The sequence below is a fragment of the Zalophus californianus genome, chromosome 11 (assembly GCF_009762305.2).
Source record: "Zalophus californianus isolate mZalCal1 chromosome 11, mZalCal1.pri.v2, whole genome shotgun sequence".
In the NCBI taxonomy this organism is placed as follows: Eukaryota; Metazoa; Chordata; class Mammalia; order Carnivora; family Otariidae; genus Zalophus; species Zalophus californianus.
This window is the reverse complement of record NC_045605.1, coordinates 8,825,936-8,841,871: the sequence shown is the minus strand read 5'-3', so window position 1 is coordinate 8,841,871 and position 15,936 is coordinate 8,825,936. Positions and strand designations below refer to the sequence as shown.

General features: G+C 42.5%; 1 protein-coding gene across 4 annotated transcripts in view; it reads left to right on the top strand.

Annotated features, from left to right (window-relative positions):
- Positions 1-535: 535 nt before the first annotated feature.
- The window catches only part of PPP2R1B (protein phosphatase 2 scaffold subunit Abeta), a 31,749-nt gene continuing 16,348 nt past the window's right edge, over positions 536-15,936 (top strand). For all 4 annotated transcript variants that reach the window (XM_027578218.2, XM_027578219.2, XM_027578217.2 and 1 more), the window contains exons 1-11: positions 536-696; positions 1,545-1,635; positions 2,012-2,112; positions 5,357-5,589; positions 5,890-6,037; positions 10,088-10,243; positions 10,449-10,563; positions 10,946-11,016; positions 11,370-11,504; positions 12,010-12,183; positions 14,721-14,781. In XM_027578218.2, the coding sequence (XP_027434019.1) occupies positions 583-696; positions 1,545-1,635; positions 2,012-2,112; positions 5,357-5,589; positions 5,890-6,037; positions 10,088-10,243; positions 10,449-10,563; positions 10,946-11,016; positions 11,370-11,504; positions 12,010-12,183; positions 14,721-14,781 (1,399 nt within the window). In that variant the 5' untranslated portion in view covers positions 536-582. The remainder of the gene's footprint in view (positions 697-1,544; positions 1,636-2,011; positions 2,113-5,356; positions 5,590-5,889; positions 6,038-10,087; positions 10,244-10,448; positions 10,564-10,945; positions 11,017-11,369; positions 11,505-12,009; positions 12,184-14,720; positions 14,782-15,936) is intronic.

Genomic DNA, 15,936 nt, shown 5'->3' with positions numbered 1-15,936 from the left:
CGCCTGAGTCCTAGGAGCACAGCTTGCATCACTCAGGTAGGTCCCTGACCCCTTCAGCCCACCATGAGCAGGATGAATTCCTGCCCCTGTTGCTTTCGGCTGTGTAAAGGATGCGGGGGCTCCGTTCGCTTTCTCAGCCCACCCTTCTTCTGGAGTTTAAACGTACAGCTCCCACAACGAAGTCCACGCGGGGACCTCCACCACCCCGGCAAGGACTCTGTTCCCCCGCCTCCGCGGAGTGGGAGCGAGGGTCTTAGTTCCGCCGGCCTGGGCGCGGGGCGGGGCCTGGGCGCGGGGCGGGGCCTGGGCGCGGGGCGGGGCCTGGGCGCGGGGCGGGGCCTGGGCGCGGGGCGGGGCCTGGGCGCGGGGCGGGGCCTGGGCGCGGGGCGGGGCCTGGGCGCGGGGCGGGGCCTGGGCGCGGGGCGGGGCCTGGGCGCGGGGCGGGGCCTGGGCGCGGGGCGGGGCCTGGGCGCGGGGCGGGGCCTGGGCGCGGGGCGGGGCCTGGGCGCGGGGCGGGGCCTGGGCGCGGGGCGGGGCCTGGGCGCGGGGCGGGCGGTGGCGACCAGCCGGAGGAGAAAGAACATGGCGGGCGCAGCGGGGCCCGGGACCGGCCCGGGGGCAGCGGGAGGAGATGGAGACGATTCGCTATACCCGATTGCGGTTTTAATTGACGAGCTCCGCAACGAGGACGTGCAGGTACTGGAATCGGGCCGGGGAGTGGAGGCGGGTCTGGCCGGCATGTGATGGGGAAGGAGGAAGGCCGGCTCCGTGGTGGGGGACGCCGGGGGACTGGAAGAGCCCCACTTGGAGCACAAATTTGGTGTGGAGGAGGATAAAGGCTCATGAGGGCCTGCGCTGGCTCGACCAGACCTTTCCCCGGGCCTCTCCAGCACCCCTCCTCCCAGCGCCTGAGGCGTCCCGCCCGGTCCCGGCGGTTGTGGGAGCACCGGCTTCCCGCAGGGGCGCCCCTTCCGGGCGGTGCTGGGAAGGGAGGGAACGCGTGTCCTGTCCTGGGCCGGGAGGAGGGCGGCGCGGGCCCGAGGAGGCTGGAGCGGGCTGCAGGGATGCCGAAGGGGCCCTGTGAGCTGCAGGTGGATGAAAGCCTTCCTCTCGGCTTGGAAACCCGCCTGGCTTGTTGGCTACAGAGAGAGTGGGGTGGCTTATTAACCCTAGAGAAGTCGATGTATCAGCTCTGGTGTAACTTTTCTTTGGAAAGCCAAGGGTTGTATTCAACCATTTCACCTGCTTCACCGCTGCCAAAGTGTTCTCATTTTGAAATTGTCTCACTTCCTGGATGTGGTATTTTTTTTCCTTTTTCTAATGGGCCCTTTGAGTGTTGCTCTTAAGAAACCTTCCTTTGGCTAAAATGAAGCTGTGTTCCCACTGCTCCCGAGGTTCCTCATAGAATAAAATCTAAATTGAAGGTTTTCCTCCTTGTCACTCAATGTCATTATCTCACCTGTTTGCAACTTTTGTCTTTTGGTCTAAATCACAATTGTTTACTTCATTCTTTCCACTTTCTTTCTTTTTTTTTTTTTTTAAAGCTCCGCCTCAACAGTATTAAGAAGTTATCAACAATTGCTCTAGCACTTGGAGTAGAAAGGACGCGAACAGAACTGCTGCCATTCCTTACAGGTTTGTGAATTTTTTGTTTAAAGAAAAGCATGGCCATTGCCATTTTCCAGTGACTTTCAAAACTTGGACTCTTTTTTAGAATTATTTACCCATGCAATTAAGTACTAAACTGAGCCTGATGCTTTCTGCGCAAAAGAAACAAGACAGGGCGTAGTGTAATGTTGTGGCCAGACTTTTATTAAAACATTAACTATTTAGCTAATGGGAAAATAATTGATACAGGATTGTCAATTTCTAATACATGTAAGACAGATCCAGAATGCTGTTAAGATTGTGACAGGACTATCTAGTTAAATATGGAGTCTATTCCTAGTTTTGTGTGAGTATCTGGGCCAGCTATCCTTGTTGATGAGTACTGGGTTATTGTCATTTTCAGATACAATTTACGATGAAGATGAGGTACTGTTAGCTCTTGCTGAGCAACTGGGAAATTTCACTGGCCTGGTGGGAGGTCCTGACTTTGCCCACTGTTTGCTGGTAAGTATATTCTGCCTACCATCCTTCCAGAACTTTTCCAGTATAAATGATAAATTAGTGATAGGAACACTACAGCATTTTTAATGCAGTTTTTTTTTTTTATGGATAGTCACAGTGTTGGCTCTTGGGAAAACAAATAATGTAGGCGCTTCATTTTTCTCACTATGAGCATAAGAACTTCCTCTTTTCTTTTCTGCCTCTGTGGACTTACTTGTTAGTTTAGATGTTGGGAGGAAAAGGGTATGATTGTTTTTGTGGGTTCTCTCCCGCCCCCCTCCGACAAAATTGGAGATCTTAATTCTCATCTAGCAGTGTCATGATTATGGAAATGTTTATTAGCTGCACCCCCTCCTTTTTTTTAAGTTTTTATTTATTTAATCTCTACACCCAGCATGGGGCTCGAACTCACAACCTCAGATCAAGAACCACATGCTCTGGGGAGCCTGGGTGGCTTAGTCATTAAGCGTATGCCTTTGGCTCAGGTCATGATCCTAGGGTCCTGGATCCGAGTTGGGCTCCCTGCTCGGTGGGGAGCCTGCTTTTCCATCTCTACCCCCAACCCCCCGCTCGTGCGCGCGCTCTCTCTCTCTCTCTCTCAAATAAAATCTAAGGGAAAAAAAAACAAAACTGCATGCTTTACAGACTGAACCAGTCAGCCTCCTTGGAATTGTTTATTAGCTTTTTATCTTTGATCATAAGCCTACGGTGTGCTTCTGACTTACTTTGTGGATTTGATGAGTTCAGTTCAATTTGGGTGACATTTACTGAGAGCCTACTGTATATATCAGGCACTGGAGTTATAGTGTTAATGTTAAAGGAGACAGGTGTGAATGTAATAAGGTCTCTGCCCTTCTTTGTCAACAAGTAGTTACTGTACAGTGTTAGATGGAAAAATAGAAGCACATACAGGGTACCTAAATAGTAGAAAGGAGAAAGAGATTAACTAAGGGCGATGAGAGAAAACCTCTTGGGAGGTGATGTCTAAACTAGGTTTTGAAGGATGATTAGGAATTCACCAGTTGGACAAGATAGAGATGTATGCTTCATGGCTTAAATACTGTCTATATGATGCTAATTTGTGATTTCTATTTCTACCTCTGACCTTTCCATGGATATAAATATCTGCTTATATCTCTTTACATATCTGCCTATGGTTTTTCCACTTGGATGTCGATTAGGCATTTCAAATTTAACATGCCTGAAACAACTCAGTTTTCTCCCTAAAGTATGCCTCTCATTTAGTGGTTCCATCTCAGTAAATTGCATCATTGTCTACCCACTTGGACAAGCCAAAACCTAGAAGACATTCTTGCATCCTCTTTCCGTCATTTTCTACATTCAGTGCATTCGTAATTCCTATAGATTCTGTGTACATTCCAAATCAGTTCACTTTCCTTCCTCCCCACTACTACCTAGCTCCTCTTTCCTCTCGTCTTCCCAGACCTTTCCTTGAGATGCAATAACATCCTAACCAGGTGCTTTCCACTCTTGCCTCTCACCTCCCTCTAGTTCACTCTTCACCCAGCAAAGGGATCACTTCCTGCCTTAGCTCTTAGAAAATCCAAATTCCTACCATCGGTTTTGTAAACTAAGGGACAAGCTATCTCTATGAATTTATCTCGTGCCGTGTTCCCTCTTGATAACCTCATTTTATTTACAGTGGTCTTTGTTCTTTGAATAAACCAAGCTTGTTATTGCCTTAGGATTATTGCCCTAGGTATTCCCCGCTAAGGTTCTTTGGGCTTCTGGTGGCTGGTTCCTTGTCATTCAGATATCAGCTTTAGTGCATCTTCTCAAAGAGGCCTCTCTGAACACCCAACCTGAAATTGCCTCCTCGTCTCCCCTTACCACATCATCCTATTCTATTTTTTCACAAAGTACTCCTCACCATATGATTGTTTTCTTGATCGGTTGTCTTCCTCCACTAGAATATAAAGTCCACAGAACAAGGAACCTGTCTGCCTTGTTTTTTCCCTGTCCTCAGTACTATAATATAACAGTAATCATCCATTGATTCAGGGGTTTGGAAGTGTGAAACAGGTTGCCTTGCTGGTGTGTTGAGCCAGAGTATATTGGAGTGGTGGGTGGGGCCGTAGGGAGAGGGCCTGTAGAAGTAGGCAGAGTTCAAATCCAGAGACAACTCCTAATTGATTTCTCAGGAGCTTGGCCTTATTTTACAGTGGTGATAGAGACCGGCCAGTGATACTATACGAGAGCAGCTAAGAGAAGGCAAGGGTAGATCATGAGACTCATTCGCAAGCAAGTAAGAAAGCGGTATCTTTTCAGAGGGCTTCTGAAATACCTCATAGGAAAGCTGAGTACTTTCTACTTCTGTGTGTATCAAACAATTTTTGAAATATATTATTAGGTAGACTCATTATTAGGTTGACTCATAATTCTGTTTCACTCTCTTGGTCAGTTCTGTATGTGGATTTTGTCTTTAACATTTGCAGGTCATGGCATATGCTGAATATACCTAACTCAAATGCACACCAAGAAAGGTAGAGGTTCAGAGAACCAGCTCTCTTGCACTTTTCACTGGGCTGTGTCATGTTCACTTACTTCTCCTGGTCCAGACCGACCTTTTTGGTCTCTTCTATTTCCGAAGCTACAAACAAGGATTCCTACCATGTCTGTACTCTTCGTTGTTCTGTCAGGGACTCCTGCTCTATGTCTGGCTCATAAGATTTCGGATGTATTCTGAAAAGAGATTCTGTACTCAGCCTTTCATATGTTAGATAAGTTGATGGTGTGGAGCTAGTGGACAAGGGTTGCTTGCATTTCCAGGAATGGTAGAATAATACTCCAAAACCTGTGTGGGCTCCATGGCCTGATGAGATGTCATCATGTAATTGTGGTACCCGGTGTTGCTCATGTTTTTGCACTTACTCTTGAGGAAATAAACATGATCTTATCTGAATTTGGCTACATATCTCTTAAACCTAGTCTTTCAGCTCGCAGTAATATTAATATTGTGTCAAGTCTCCAGTGTGTCATTTGTAGACACCATCTGGGAATTGCCATCTGGGACATGAGATCTTGGCTGTCCTACAGAAGTCGTGTCTTCAGGTTGGACACGCCATATGTTATCACTGTGTGAACTGAAAGTAACCATTTGGTGTGCTGTAGCTAACATTCTGGTTACATGTACCACCTCCCTTCAGTCACTTTAAAAGGTGATAATCTGTAGCTAACCTGATTCCCTAAGTTTTCTTCTCTGATTTTTCCTTTTTGGTCTTTTTAGCCTCCTTTGGAAAGTCTGGCGACTGTGGAAGAGACCGTGGTTCGAGACAAGGCTGTGGAGTCCCTGAGGCAGATCTCCCAGGAGCATACTCCCATTGCTCTGGAAGCTCACTTTGTACCTCTGGTGAAGCGCCTGGCGAGTGGGGATTGGTTCACTTCTCGCACATCTGCGTGTGGTTTGTTCAGCGTTTGCTATCCCAGGGCTTCAAATGCTGTCAAAGCAGAAATTAGACAGTAAGATATGGTGTTTTTTTTAGTTATTTGGGATTATTGGGAACTCATAGCTGACAATTTACACAGTAATACCCTGTTACCAGTGAGTGGCTGATAGCAGGATAGGAGAAGTGGTAACATGACTTTTTTATCATTCAGTTGAATATACTAGTGGTTTTATATTTGACTTCCATGAGTAAAAGCCTAATCACTGATATTTGTGAGAGAAAACCTCTAAAATGGCTCTGTGTGTGTATGTGTTGGGGGTGTTTAATTGATGGTATTTGACAGGAAATGCCTTCATTATTTTATTTGCTCCAGGCACTTCCGTTCCTTGTGCTCAGATGACACTCCAATGGTACGACGTGCTGCCGCTTCCAAACTGGGCGAATTTGCAAAAGTTTTGGAATTAGACAGTGTGAAAAGTGAAATTGTTCCACTGTTCACTAATCTAGCTTCAGATGAACAGGTACGTTAACCTTTAGTATTTAAGGTACATTGATATGCTCCTTTCCTCTAATGTTTTAAGGGGAGTTTTGGTTCTCATGTTAGGATCCTTTTTGCCAAATTGATACTTAAGTCTGGGCTGGATAAAGTTTAATATGACCCATCTCAGTGTCCTTATATTTCTTTCTTAACCAGACCATGATTTTCTCTTATATTAGCAGTGGTTAAAAGAAGAGTCAAAGAGGAAATGGGAGGGCGCCTGGGTGGCTCAGTTAGTTAAGCGGCTGCCTTGGGCTCAGGTGGTGATCCTGGGATCCTGGGATCGAGCCCCACGTCGGGAATCTCTGCTCAGCAGGGAGTCTGCTTCTCCTTCTCCCTCTGCCTGCCACTCCTCCTGCTTGTGCGTGTGTACTCTCTCTCTCTCTCTCAAATAAATGAATAAAATCTTAAAAAAAAAAGAGGAAGTGGGAGCCATGTTAGAAGGGAAGACCATAGCTGTGTTAAGGGGTAACATACTTTTGTGCATTGCAGCCAGTCATGAGGGGAGTAATGTTGCCTGGAATTTTTGACTTTCAGTTAAACAAGCAGAGCATGTGTTGAGAAGGCTGTTTGACCTTCTGTATCCTCTGGATGAATGTATAGGGTGACTTTGCATAATAGCAATTCTAAATCCAAGGATCTATATCTTTCTGGGGTGGAAATAATAAGGAGCACTACATTAAATATGAGATTTTTCTCAGCCTGTCTTAAGAGGTGTACATATAAGAAGTACTTCGGTCCTCATAAAAGCCCCATGAGGTAGATATGCCATTTTACATATTAGGAAACAGACACAGAAAATTGAAGTAACTTTTTCAGGGTTGCACAGTCAGCAGTGGTAGAGATGGGATGGGAATCTAGGCAGTTTGGCTCCAGAGTGCACAGCCTTCACAGCCAGGGTGTACTGCCTCTCTTTATGGTTCAGAGGATCTGCCCCCAGAGTTTCTGGACTCTAGAAGAATCCTTTCAGGTTTTAATTTGCCTACTGTCTATCCTAGAAGCACTTCACATGTATAGGACCAAGAGCACCAGACACATACTGAGGAGTGTCATTTTCAGATCCTAGATTGAAAGATGGTAAATCTTACTTTCAAAATAATTTAAAAATGTTATTAAAATTGCATATAGAAAAGAGCACAACATATACAGCTCCATGAATAAGGTAATGTCATCTTATTAGCAAACAGAACTTTGACAGCCGCTACCCTAGAAGCCTACCACATGTTCCCTCTCAAACACACCTGCTCCCTGCCCGCTTCAGATAACACTTGACTTTCGTGGTAACCACCTCTTAACTTCTCTGTACATTTATTGCTTCAACATTATAGTTTAAAACAGCACTGTTTAACAAATAGAATGTAAGTTAATTTTAGGTTTTCTAGTAGTCACATTTTAAAAAGTAAAAAATGGGAAATTAATTTTAATAATTTATTTAAGCCAGTTTGTCCAAAATAATGATCATTTGAACATGTGACACCAGCCACATTTCGTGTTCTCCGAAGCCGTAGGTGGGTAGTAGTTGCCACATTGGACAGATAGGTTTAGAGTCCTTATTTAGGATTTTGTTGATTATGCTTCCCATGGTATAATTTAACATTTTCCTTTGTCCTCTGTATTTCTTGCAGATTGATAGTTGAATCTAGTGTGGGAGAGGAGGGTTTGCAAACTTTCTCTGTAAAGGGCCGGATAGTAAATATTTTTGGCTTTGTGAGCCGGTTTCTGTTGTAACTACTCAACTCTGCTCTTGCAGCACAAAAGCACCATAATGTGTAAACTAATGGGCATGGTGGTGTTCTAATAAAACTTTATTTACATAAAGTAGCTGCAGTCCTGGATTTGGCCAATTATTGCTGCAGTCCTGGATTTGGCCAATTATTGCCCCATCCCTGATCTAGAGGCTTAATGAGATTTAGATTTGATATTTTTGGTGTAGTAAGACCACTTCATATGTGGGATTGTATTTTTTGTTAAGAGGCATATAATTTCTAGTGTTTATATTAGAAAAAATATTAAGTGCTTCGTTGTAAAATGTGTGTATGTATATTCTGTCTGACCACTGATAGAATTGCCGTTCTTGGCTTACTAATTCATTGAAAAAATATTGAGTACCTGCTACATATCAGGCACTGTTCTGGTGCTGGGGTCCAGTGTTAAAAAGGCATACAAAGGCCCTTCTGTCATGGAGTGTACATTTTGATGAAGGAAAACAGATAATATTAACAGATCAATAAGCACTAATGATAAACACCCTGATGAAAATAAAGGAGGGTGATGTAATAGGAAGTGATTATAGGGCATTCGTCTAGACTGGTTAGTTAGAGAAGGACTCTGAAGAGGTGATATAAACTGAGACACAGAAGAAGAATGCCAGCCATACCCTTTCCTGGAGTGCCAGAATTCCAGGAAAAGAGAATTCCAGGAGGAGAGGACACCTAACATTGGAACATAATGGGTGATAGGGACTCTGGTGGGCTATGAGGTTGGAGAAGATAGGCAGAGGCCCTGTAAGTCAGGGTATGGAGTTTGGATTTCTTATTCTAGGTGCAGTGAGAATACACGTAGATTTTAAGCAGGGGTGGTGTGACTTGATGTAATTCACATTTTAAAAAACATTCTGGCTTCTGGGTGAAAGCCGAATTATAAGGGGCAGGGGCGAGATTAGAAATAGCAAGACTAGTTAGGAGACTTTTGGAATAATTCAGGCAAGACACAATGGTGAATGAAAGTGGTACAGTGAAGGTGGAGAGAATCTAGAGACAAGTTCAGAGGCAGCATCATTAGGGCTGTGATGGGATTAGATGGGATGAGGGGAGGAGCAATCAGAGACCTTGATCTTTGGTTTGAGCCCAAACTGGGTGGGTGGTGGTGTCATTGCTGAGATGGAGGAGCAAGCATAGGGGGGAAGGGTAATTGATTGACAAGTATTTATTGGTATATAGTTCCATAGATGATAGTAGTCCCTTGATTAAGCATTGTTTTTGGATTCCAAAAATATTGGTATAGCCACTAATAAGAACCTAGTTCTGCCTTCTTTTTGGCTTGTTCATTTGGATAGAGGAGTGAGCATTCTAGGCATATAGTAAATTATTGTTGACAAAGAATTTTTAAAATTTGTAATATTTTGAAAAGTTGGAGTCCCTTATCTCTCTTTCATGTATGTATGTGTAATATATATAAAATACGTCATCGTATATGCACACACACTATTCACATTTTTGGTCTCCCTCCTGGGTGCTTATGTTTACATATTTTTAGTTTCCACTTAACATATTTATGATTCCTAAAACTATAATCTCAATTCCTAATTTCTCATTGATTTGTCTAATTGTGTATTTCTACTTGCTCAAAGGACATATGGGTATCACATTGACACTTGGCAATTTACATTCGGGAAGTTGAGTTCATTAATCTCATACGTTTCTCAACTTTTTGCTGCATTTTTCTAGGCTTGGCTACCTCAAAGTTACTCTGTCCCTGATTCTCAACATTCAAATCCAGTGGGTTTTTGTTTTTTTTTTAAATTGCTATTTTGTTTTTCTGTGTATTTCTTTCCAAGTCATCTCATGCCTACTATTACTGCCACCCCAAACCGAGTATTTGGACGACTGAGCTTCCTGTTTCCCTTTCCTTTATTCTGTTTTTGTTGTGATCTGTTAACAGTTTGTTCATGTATAGTTTTCATTTTTTTATCCCTTAACAACTTCTAGGAAGGCCTTGAAGATATCATTAAAATGTTCTTTTTTTCATTTAATTTTTACATTTTCATTTCGTTTTCCTTAATAAAAACTCTGCATTCCAGCTGAGGGAATTACTTTACTGTTGACTCTAGAACAAGGTCGTTTCTACTTTTATGGCTTTGATATGCCATTCTAGGCAAAGTATGTTTTAAGACATAAAGACATGAAGCTCTATGTAGTGTTTTTGTTTTTTTTTCTTTTGAATGACACCCACAGCACTGCCCCACACAACACATACTATACTGCCTTGTGGCTCTCCATAAATTTTGTCTAACAGAGAAATTTTGTTCCTTTAGGATTCAGTGCGTCTCCTGGCTGTGGAAGCTTGTGTCAGCATTGCCCAGTTACTGTCTCAGGAGGACCTTGAGGCTTTGGTGATGCCTACACTTCGGCAAGCAGCAGAAGATAAATCTTGGAGGGTTCGCTACATGGTAGCTGACAAGTTTTCAGAGGTAAAATTATTGTACTGACATTTTTAAAGTACTAAGAGAAAAAAAAAATCCAAACCCACAGATTTGCTGTGTACCAAAAGTTTCTTAATTCTTCTGAATTGGAAGTGCTTGTAGCAAAAACATACTTGAAGGTTACACTGTTTTGTTTTGTTCATGTTAATTAACTTGTTAGGAGACATTAAAACCTGTACAAATTTTTTTATAGCTCCAGAAAGCTGTGGGTCCTAAAATCACCCTAAATGACCTCATCCCCGCCTTTCAGAACCTACTTAAAGACTGTGAAGCTGAAGTCCGAGCAGCTGCTGCCCACAAAGTAAAAGGTTAAGGAGTTCAGTTTATATCATTCATTTTGGTGCATTTTTTTTAATGTCAGCAAATTTTGTATGGTTTTTGTTGTGGGTATGTTTTTCAATAAGGCGATTTCATTGTGTAGGAATGTCACATTGTGGGACAAGGCTACTCCCTTTATATTTAAAACCATATAGCCATTTTATCTTGTTTTTGTAAAAAAGATGCCTTTGCAGGTTGGATTGGTGTATATGGCATATAGATTGATGAAAAGTACATTTAGAATAAGAGCTGTTTTCCCCGTTTGGAGCTTATTTGCTTAAACATGATTTAAGTTGCAACTGTTGATAAACCTGGTTGCTTGTAAATGGCTGTATGTAAGCATTAGTAGTTTTTTCTTTTTCTCTCTTTCAGAACTTTGTGAGAACTTGCCCCCTGAAGGTAGAGAGACCATAATTATGAATCAAATTCTGCCCTTTATAAAGGTAAACCTTTTTGTTTACCTTTTTTTTGTTTTACCTTGCCCTGTATAAGGTAAACTTTACCTCAGTTTTTTTGTTTCTTTGTTTTACCTTAAAGCTCTTCAAGTTTAAGGGTGGATAGGGAATGATTGGGACAGTCACATTAATATGACACTGTTATTTGTTACTTATTAGCGTTTGTTACTGTAAAATGCTCTTTGGTGCATAGGTTTCTATTATCTAACAGATGGCTTGAGGAAATTGATCAACTAATCAATATTGAAATAGTGCTGTCTCTTTAAATTCCTTGGGCGATGGTATGGAAGTTTCTTTTGTCTTGCCAAAAAGAAAGGTTTTTAATTTTGATTTTATTTTAGGAATTAGTATCTGATACAAATCAACACGTCAAATCGGCTTTAGCTTCTGTGATTATGGGATTATCTACCATTTTGGGCAAAGAGAATACCATTGAACACCTTCTACCTCTTTTTTTAGCTCAGTTAAAGGATGAGGTGAGTCTGGCTAAAAATTCTATTGCCTTTGATAGTCAGTGATTTGGTTTGGTTTTGGTTTGGGGTTTCACGAAAATAGAACTCAAACAGGGATTAGGGGATAAAAAAAGGTAGCTTATTTTGAACCAGTGACAATTCCTGTGTTTGGGGAGGGAGTTACAACTTCTGCAGAAAGTGAGCACAAGGAGCCATTGCTGGAGTCCTGAAAGTGTCTTTGTGTCCTCCCTGCCTGATTCATTCTGATACGCACCGGTGTCTTCTCCTTAAAGCTAATGTAGTTTTGTTTTAAATGTTTTAAATTTAAATTTAAATATGCTAGTGTCAGAATTGCAACGATGGCTAACATTTATTGAGTAATACTGTCTGTCAGACGTGATCATAAATGCTTTGCATGTATTATTACATTAATTCTCAAGGCAGTTTTTATCTCAACATGACAGTAGGGGAATATCGGGCAGAGAACTTGACTCTTATATGTGTTCTTTTGGGACTTGGGTATTTACAGTGTCCAGAAGTTCGTTTGAATATCATCTCTAACTTGGACTGTGTAAATGAAGTGATTGGGATCCGTCAGCTCTCTCAGTCTCTCCTTCCTGCCATAGTGGAGCTGGCTGAAGATGCCAAGTGGAGGGTCCGGCTGGCCATCATTGAGTACATGCCGCTGCTGGCCGGCCAGCTGGTGAGTGAGTGTGCCCCATGAAGTGAAGGGTGGCCTCAGGTGGTGCACACTGACCGTGGCACATAGGAGGCCCACGAGCTCATAGGATTATGTTCGTTTAGATGCATGAAAGTATGGTCGGACCTAGTTGCCTGTGGGCTGGTTTTTATTTTCATTAGTGCATTAACTTCTAACCAAAGGATATTATAGAAACACATTTCACCTTATCACTACCTAAAAGCAAAGCCATAGTAGAATGTAATCAGTTTCTTTATAAATATATACCATAGTGTGATATTTAGTGTCTCTTGTCTGAAGGAATATTGAACTGAGAAAAGAACTTTGATTTTTGCTCAGGGCATTTTGCAATGTACACTTTTACCTTTACAAAAGGTAAAAGTGTACATTGCAAAATGTACACTTTTCCTACATTCTGGTTAAAGGGAGTTGAGGCTTCGTCATAGGAAAGGAGTATGAAGTCTGGAGGCCAGAGAGCACATTATCACATTATGTGTTACTGTTTTCAGTTTCATGATTAGTTTTACTCTAACTGATCATCATATTAATTAAAATTCCAGTGCTGGGTATTACAGCCACATCCTTTCCTTTCTCTTTTATTAAGTGCCCTAGACTGTGTTAGGTTCGATAGGTGCTTATGCTGTGGGTACCACGTGCCGGTGACGTTTGACTGGGGAGAAAGACAAGGGATCTCTTCTGGGGCAGTGCTGGCCGGAACCTGGCAGGAATTAGGCACATAACATTTGTTGAATGTGGAAGGAACGAATACCTGAATATTTTTTGAGAAAGCTCCTACACTTTGTCAGTTTACAGCTAATATTCTGCAATGTGTGTCCTTTCTCACCCTCCTTCCAGTACTTTCAGATCACAGCATGTGGGATTAATTTTTTTTTCTGGGACCACTGTATTTGTTGCCTATTTTGGCATATTTAGTTTATGAAGTGAGCCTATGTGTGTCAGTGGCATTATGTTTTTTAAAATTTGAAGTGTCTCATTCAAAACGATGCCAGAGGTATCTGTGAGTAGCTAATAGGGTCAGGTGAAGTCATCTTGTCATCTCCTTGTCCTCTGTCACTCCCAAATGCTGAAGGTCACCCTCTCTGCTTCATTGGTGACTGTCCTACATCTTCCTCTCCAGAGTGGAAAGCAGCAGCACCTCACTGGTTTGCTAAAAACTGAAACAACTATCCAGAAGGGAGGGGCAGTTCTTGTGTCATTTCTTTTAGCTTCTGCTCCCCTCTGACCCAGGAAGTTGGCAGAGGTTGGTGGCTCTGTGGTGAGGAGTATGGAAGCAGAGCAGGGGTGAGTTTGGCTGACTCATACCTGTCTGGCAGGGGATGACATGCATCCATCATGAACATTTTGTTCAATATCTTCAATTTCTTGTTAGTATTTTATTATTGTGTTTAGTATTTTATTATTATATATATCTTGTTATATTTCATTTTTATTTTTCTTATCTGTATAGATTTTTATTTCAGGTAGTTTATAAAATTCTTTCAATTCTGTATATAGCCTGGCGAGTGAGCTGTGGTGAGTAAATGTAAAGTTAAGCCACAAAACTTGGGAAATAAAAATTAAGACTCCAGAAAAATCCATGAAATGGGTTTTTGAAATGAAAATGAATGGAGATGAAATGGAAAGGAAATCTTTGAAGACTGACATGGTAATCTAAGTGTATGCTAAAACCTATTCATAATCTGTTGTTATAAAGCTGTTTCATTAAGTCACTATTTTCAGAGCACTGACCCTTGGTATTACATCTCTTTATTTAAAATATACACTCACTGGTCAATAACTTCTTAGCATCCAAAGAAATAAAAAAAACTGGAACATGTAGATCCCCCAGAGGAGGCACTGGATATGCCAGCTCTGTCCCACGTGCTGCACAAGCCCCACAGAGGCAGGTGTGTGAGTCCGCCTGTGCGGGGCTGGCCGCCTATCGGCGGGAAGAGCAGAACGGGGAGGGCCGGGGTGGTTCCCCCCGTGATTCTGCGCTGGGGCCGCTGAACCTGGAGTCTTGGGCCTGCTTTATTCACCCTCCTCTGCTTTCTCCCATCATCCCAGACATTCTCTCTTTAATTGGGGTCTGTTTCCTTGATGTCAGTTTCTTCATCCTTAAGGATTTATTACATTAACCAAAAAGGGAAAAAAAATTGAGAACTATTATTATTGACAGGTATTTTCCTGGGTTAGCCCATTTTTACAAATAATCTAGATATTGCTTGGCAAACCGTCCATGGTGCATTCTTCCAGCTCGTCTGGACTGTTGAACCTGGCTCCTGGCCACGCTCTTCTCTCCCACTTAGCGGGGCTTGGGCCATCTCACTTAGGCTTTTGTTTATGATTGCTGTCTAATAAAATAGGTTTACAGTTTGTAAATCAAATTCCATGCATTTCTTTTCTGGCTAGTTCGTGCATTCAGCTTATTTGGAAACATGTTTTTTTAGCTTTCAGGTCATTTTAATGTAATTTAAATAGACCACCTTGATTTCTGAACTTTGGAGATAACATATTAATGGAATCTTCTGTATCTATAGGGTGTGCAGTTCTTTGATGAAAAGCTGAATTCTTTATGTATGGCCTGGCTTGTGGACCATGGTGAGTAAGTTAAACACAGATTATTATGGAAGGCTCATGTTTTTATGCACATCCATTTTGTTCATATATTTATTTCCTTTTTAGAAAGGAATCCTAATCTGACCAGACATTTTGTCTACCAATGTGTAGGGATAAAGAAAGGCTTTGATTAAAGTCCACTTAGCTTCCTTTGAACACAAGTTTGACATTGCTATTTTCTACCATTTTTTTTAATCTTAAATCTTATTTTCTTCATTAAACAGTCTCTGCCCTGTTTTCTTAGACATTCTATTATTTTCAGACTGCCTTTTTTATACATACACTCCTTCCTTATCCCAAGGTCTTCTGCTCGACCATGGCATTGGAGTCTTTAGCCAGTATAGGATAAGGATTGGAATCTGATGAAAGGCCCAGGGGGAAGTGGCTACTTGGCTTCTTTGAGGTGACTTAGAGAAGGAGGTACACAGTGGCGCAGTAAAGGAGTGTAGGGGTGGGAGATGCCAGCCATGGCTGAGGACAGCGGGGGCCCAGATTCCTGGTTTTGGTGAAAGGCAGGCTTACTGTACCCTGGCGCCTGCCAGTGCCTCGAGCTCAGGCAGGCTCAGGTGGAACAGCTGTTTTAGAAAATAGGTTTGAAAATAACCTCTATCTTCTCTTTGTATTTATAACCTAATTCAACAATCACAGAATCCTTTTCTTCTAGTGCCATGAAAGCTGCTTATCAAGGTAGACAAGGCAATGGATGTTTTCTATAAAACCACCTTACCTGTTAACTTGTTAGCAGTTGATTTTTTGCCAAGGTTCAGGTCCATGTATCTTCTCTGGTCTGCCAGGCAGCAATGGGTGGGGGGGGTGGGGGCGCCTTCTGGACCAGTGAGATTCACCGCCAGGCCCCACGTCCAGGCATCTGTTCACAGGGGGTCCCTGTGGGCTTATGGTATCCCGTGTGGGCTTTGGTTTCATATTGTGTTGCATGTGCTAGGCATCCTGTTTCGGTTCCACAGCATCTCACCTAGACCTGATGTGCTGGGTGTATCTCTGTTCACCTGTGATGCTTATGCCTGGGTATTTGGGAGCAGTGGGGTACTTAGGTCTGCTTGTACATGGAGGTGGTTTTGTTCAGGGCATGTTTGGATCATGTGGAAGATGATGTGGTTAAGACAGTGAAGAGGAGGG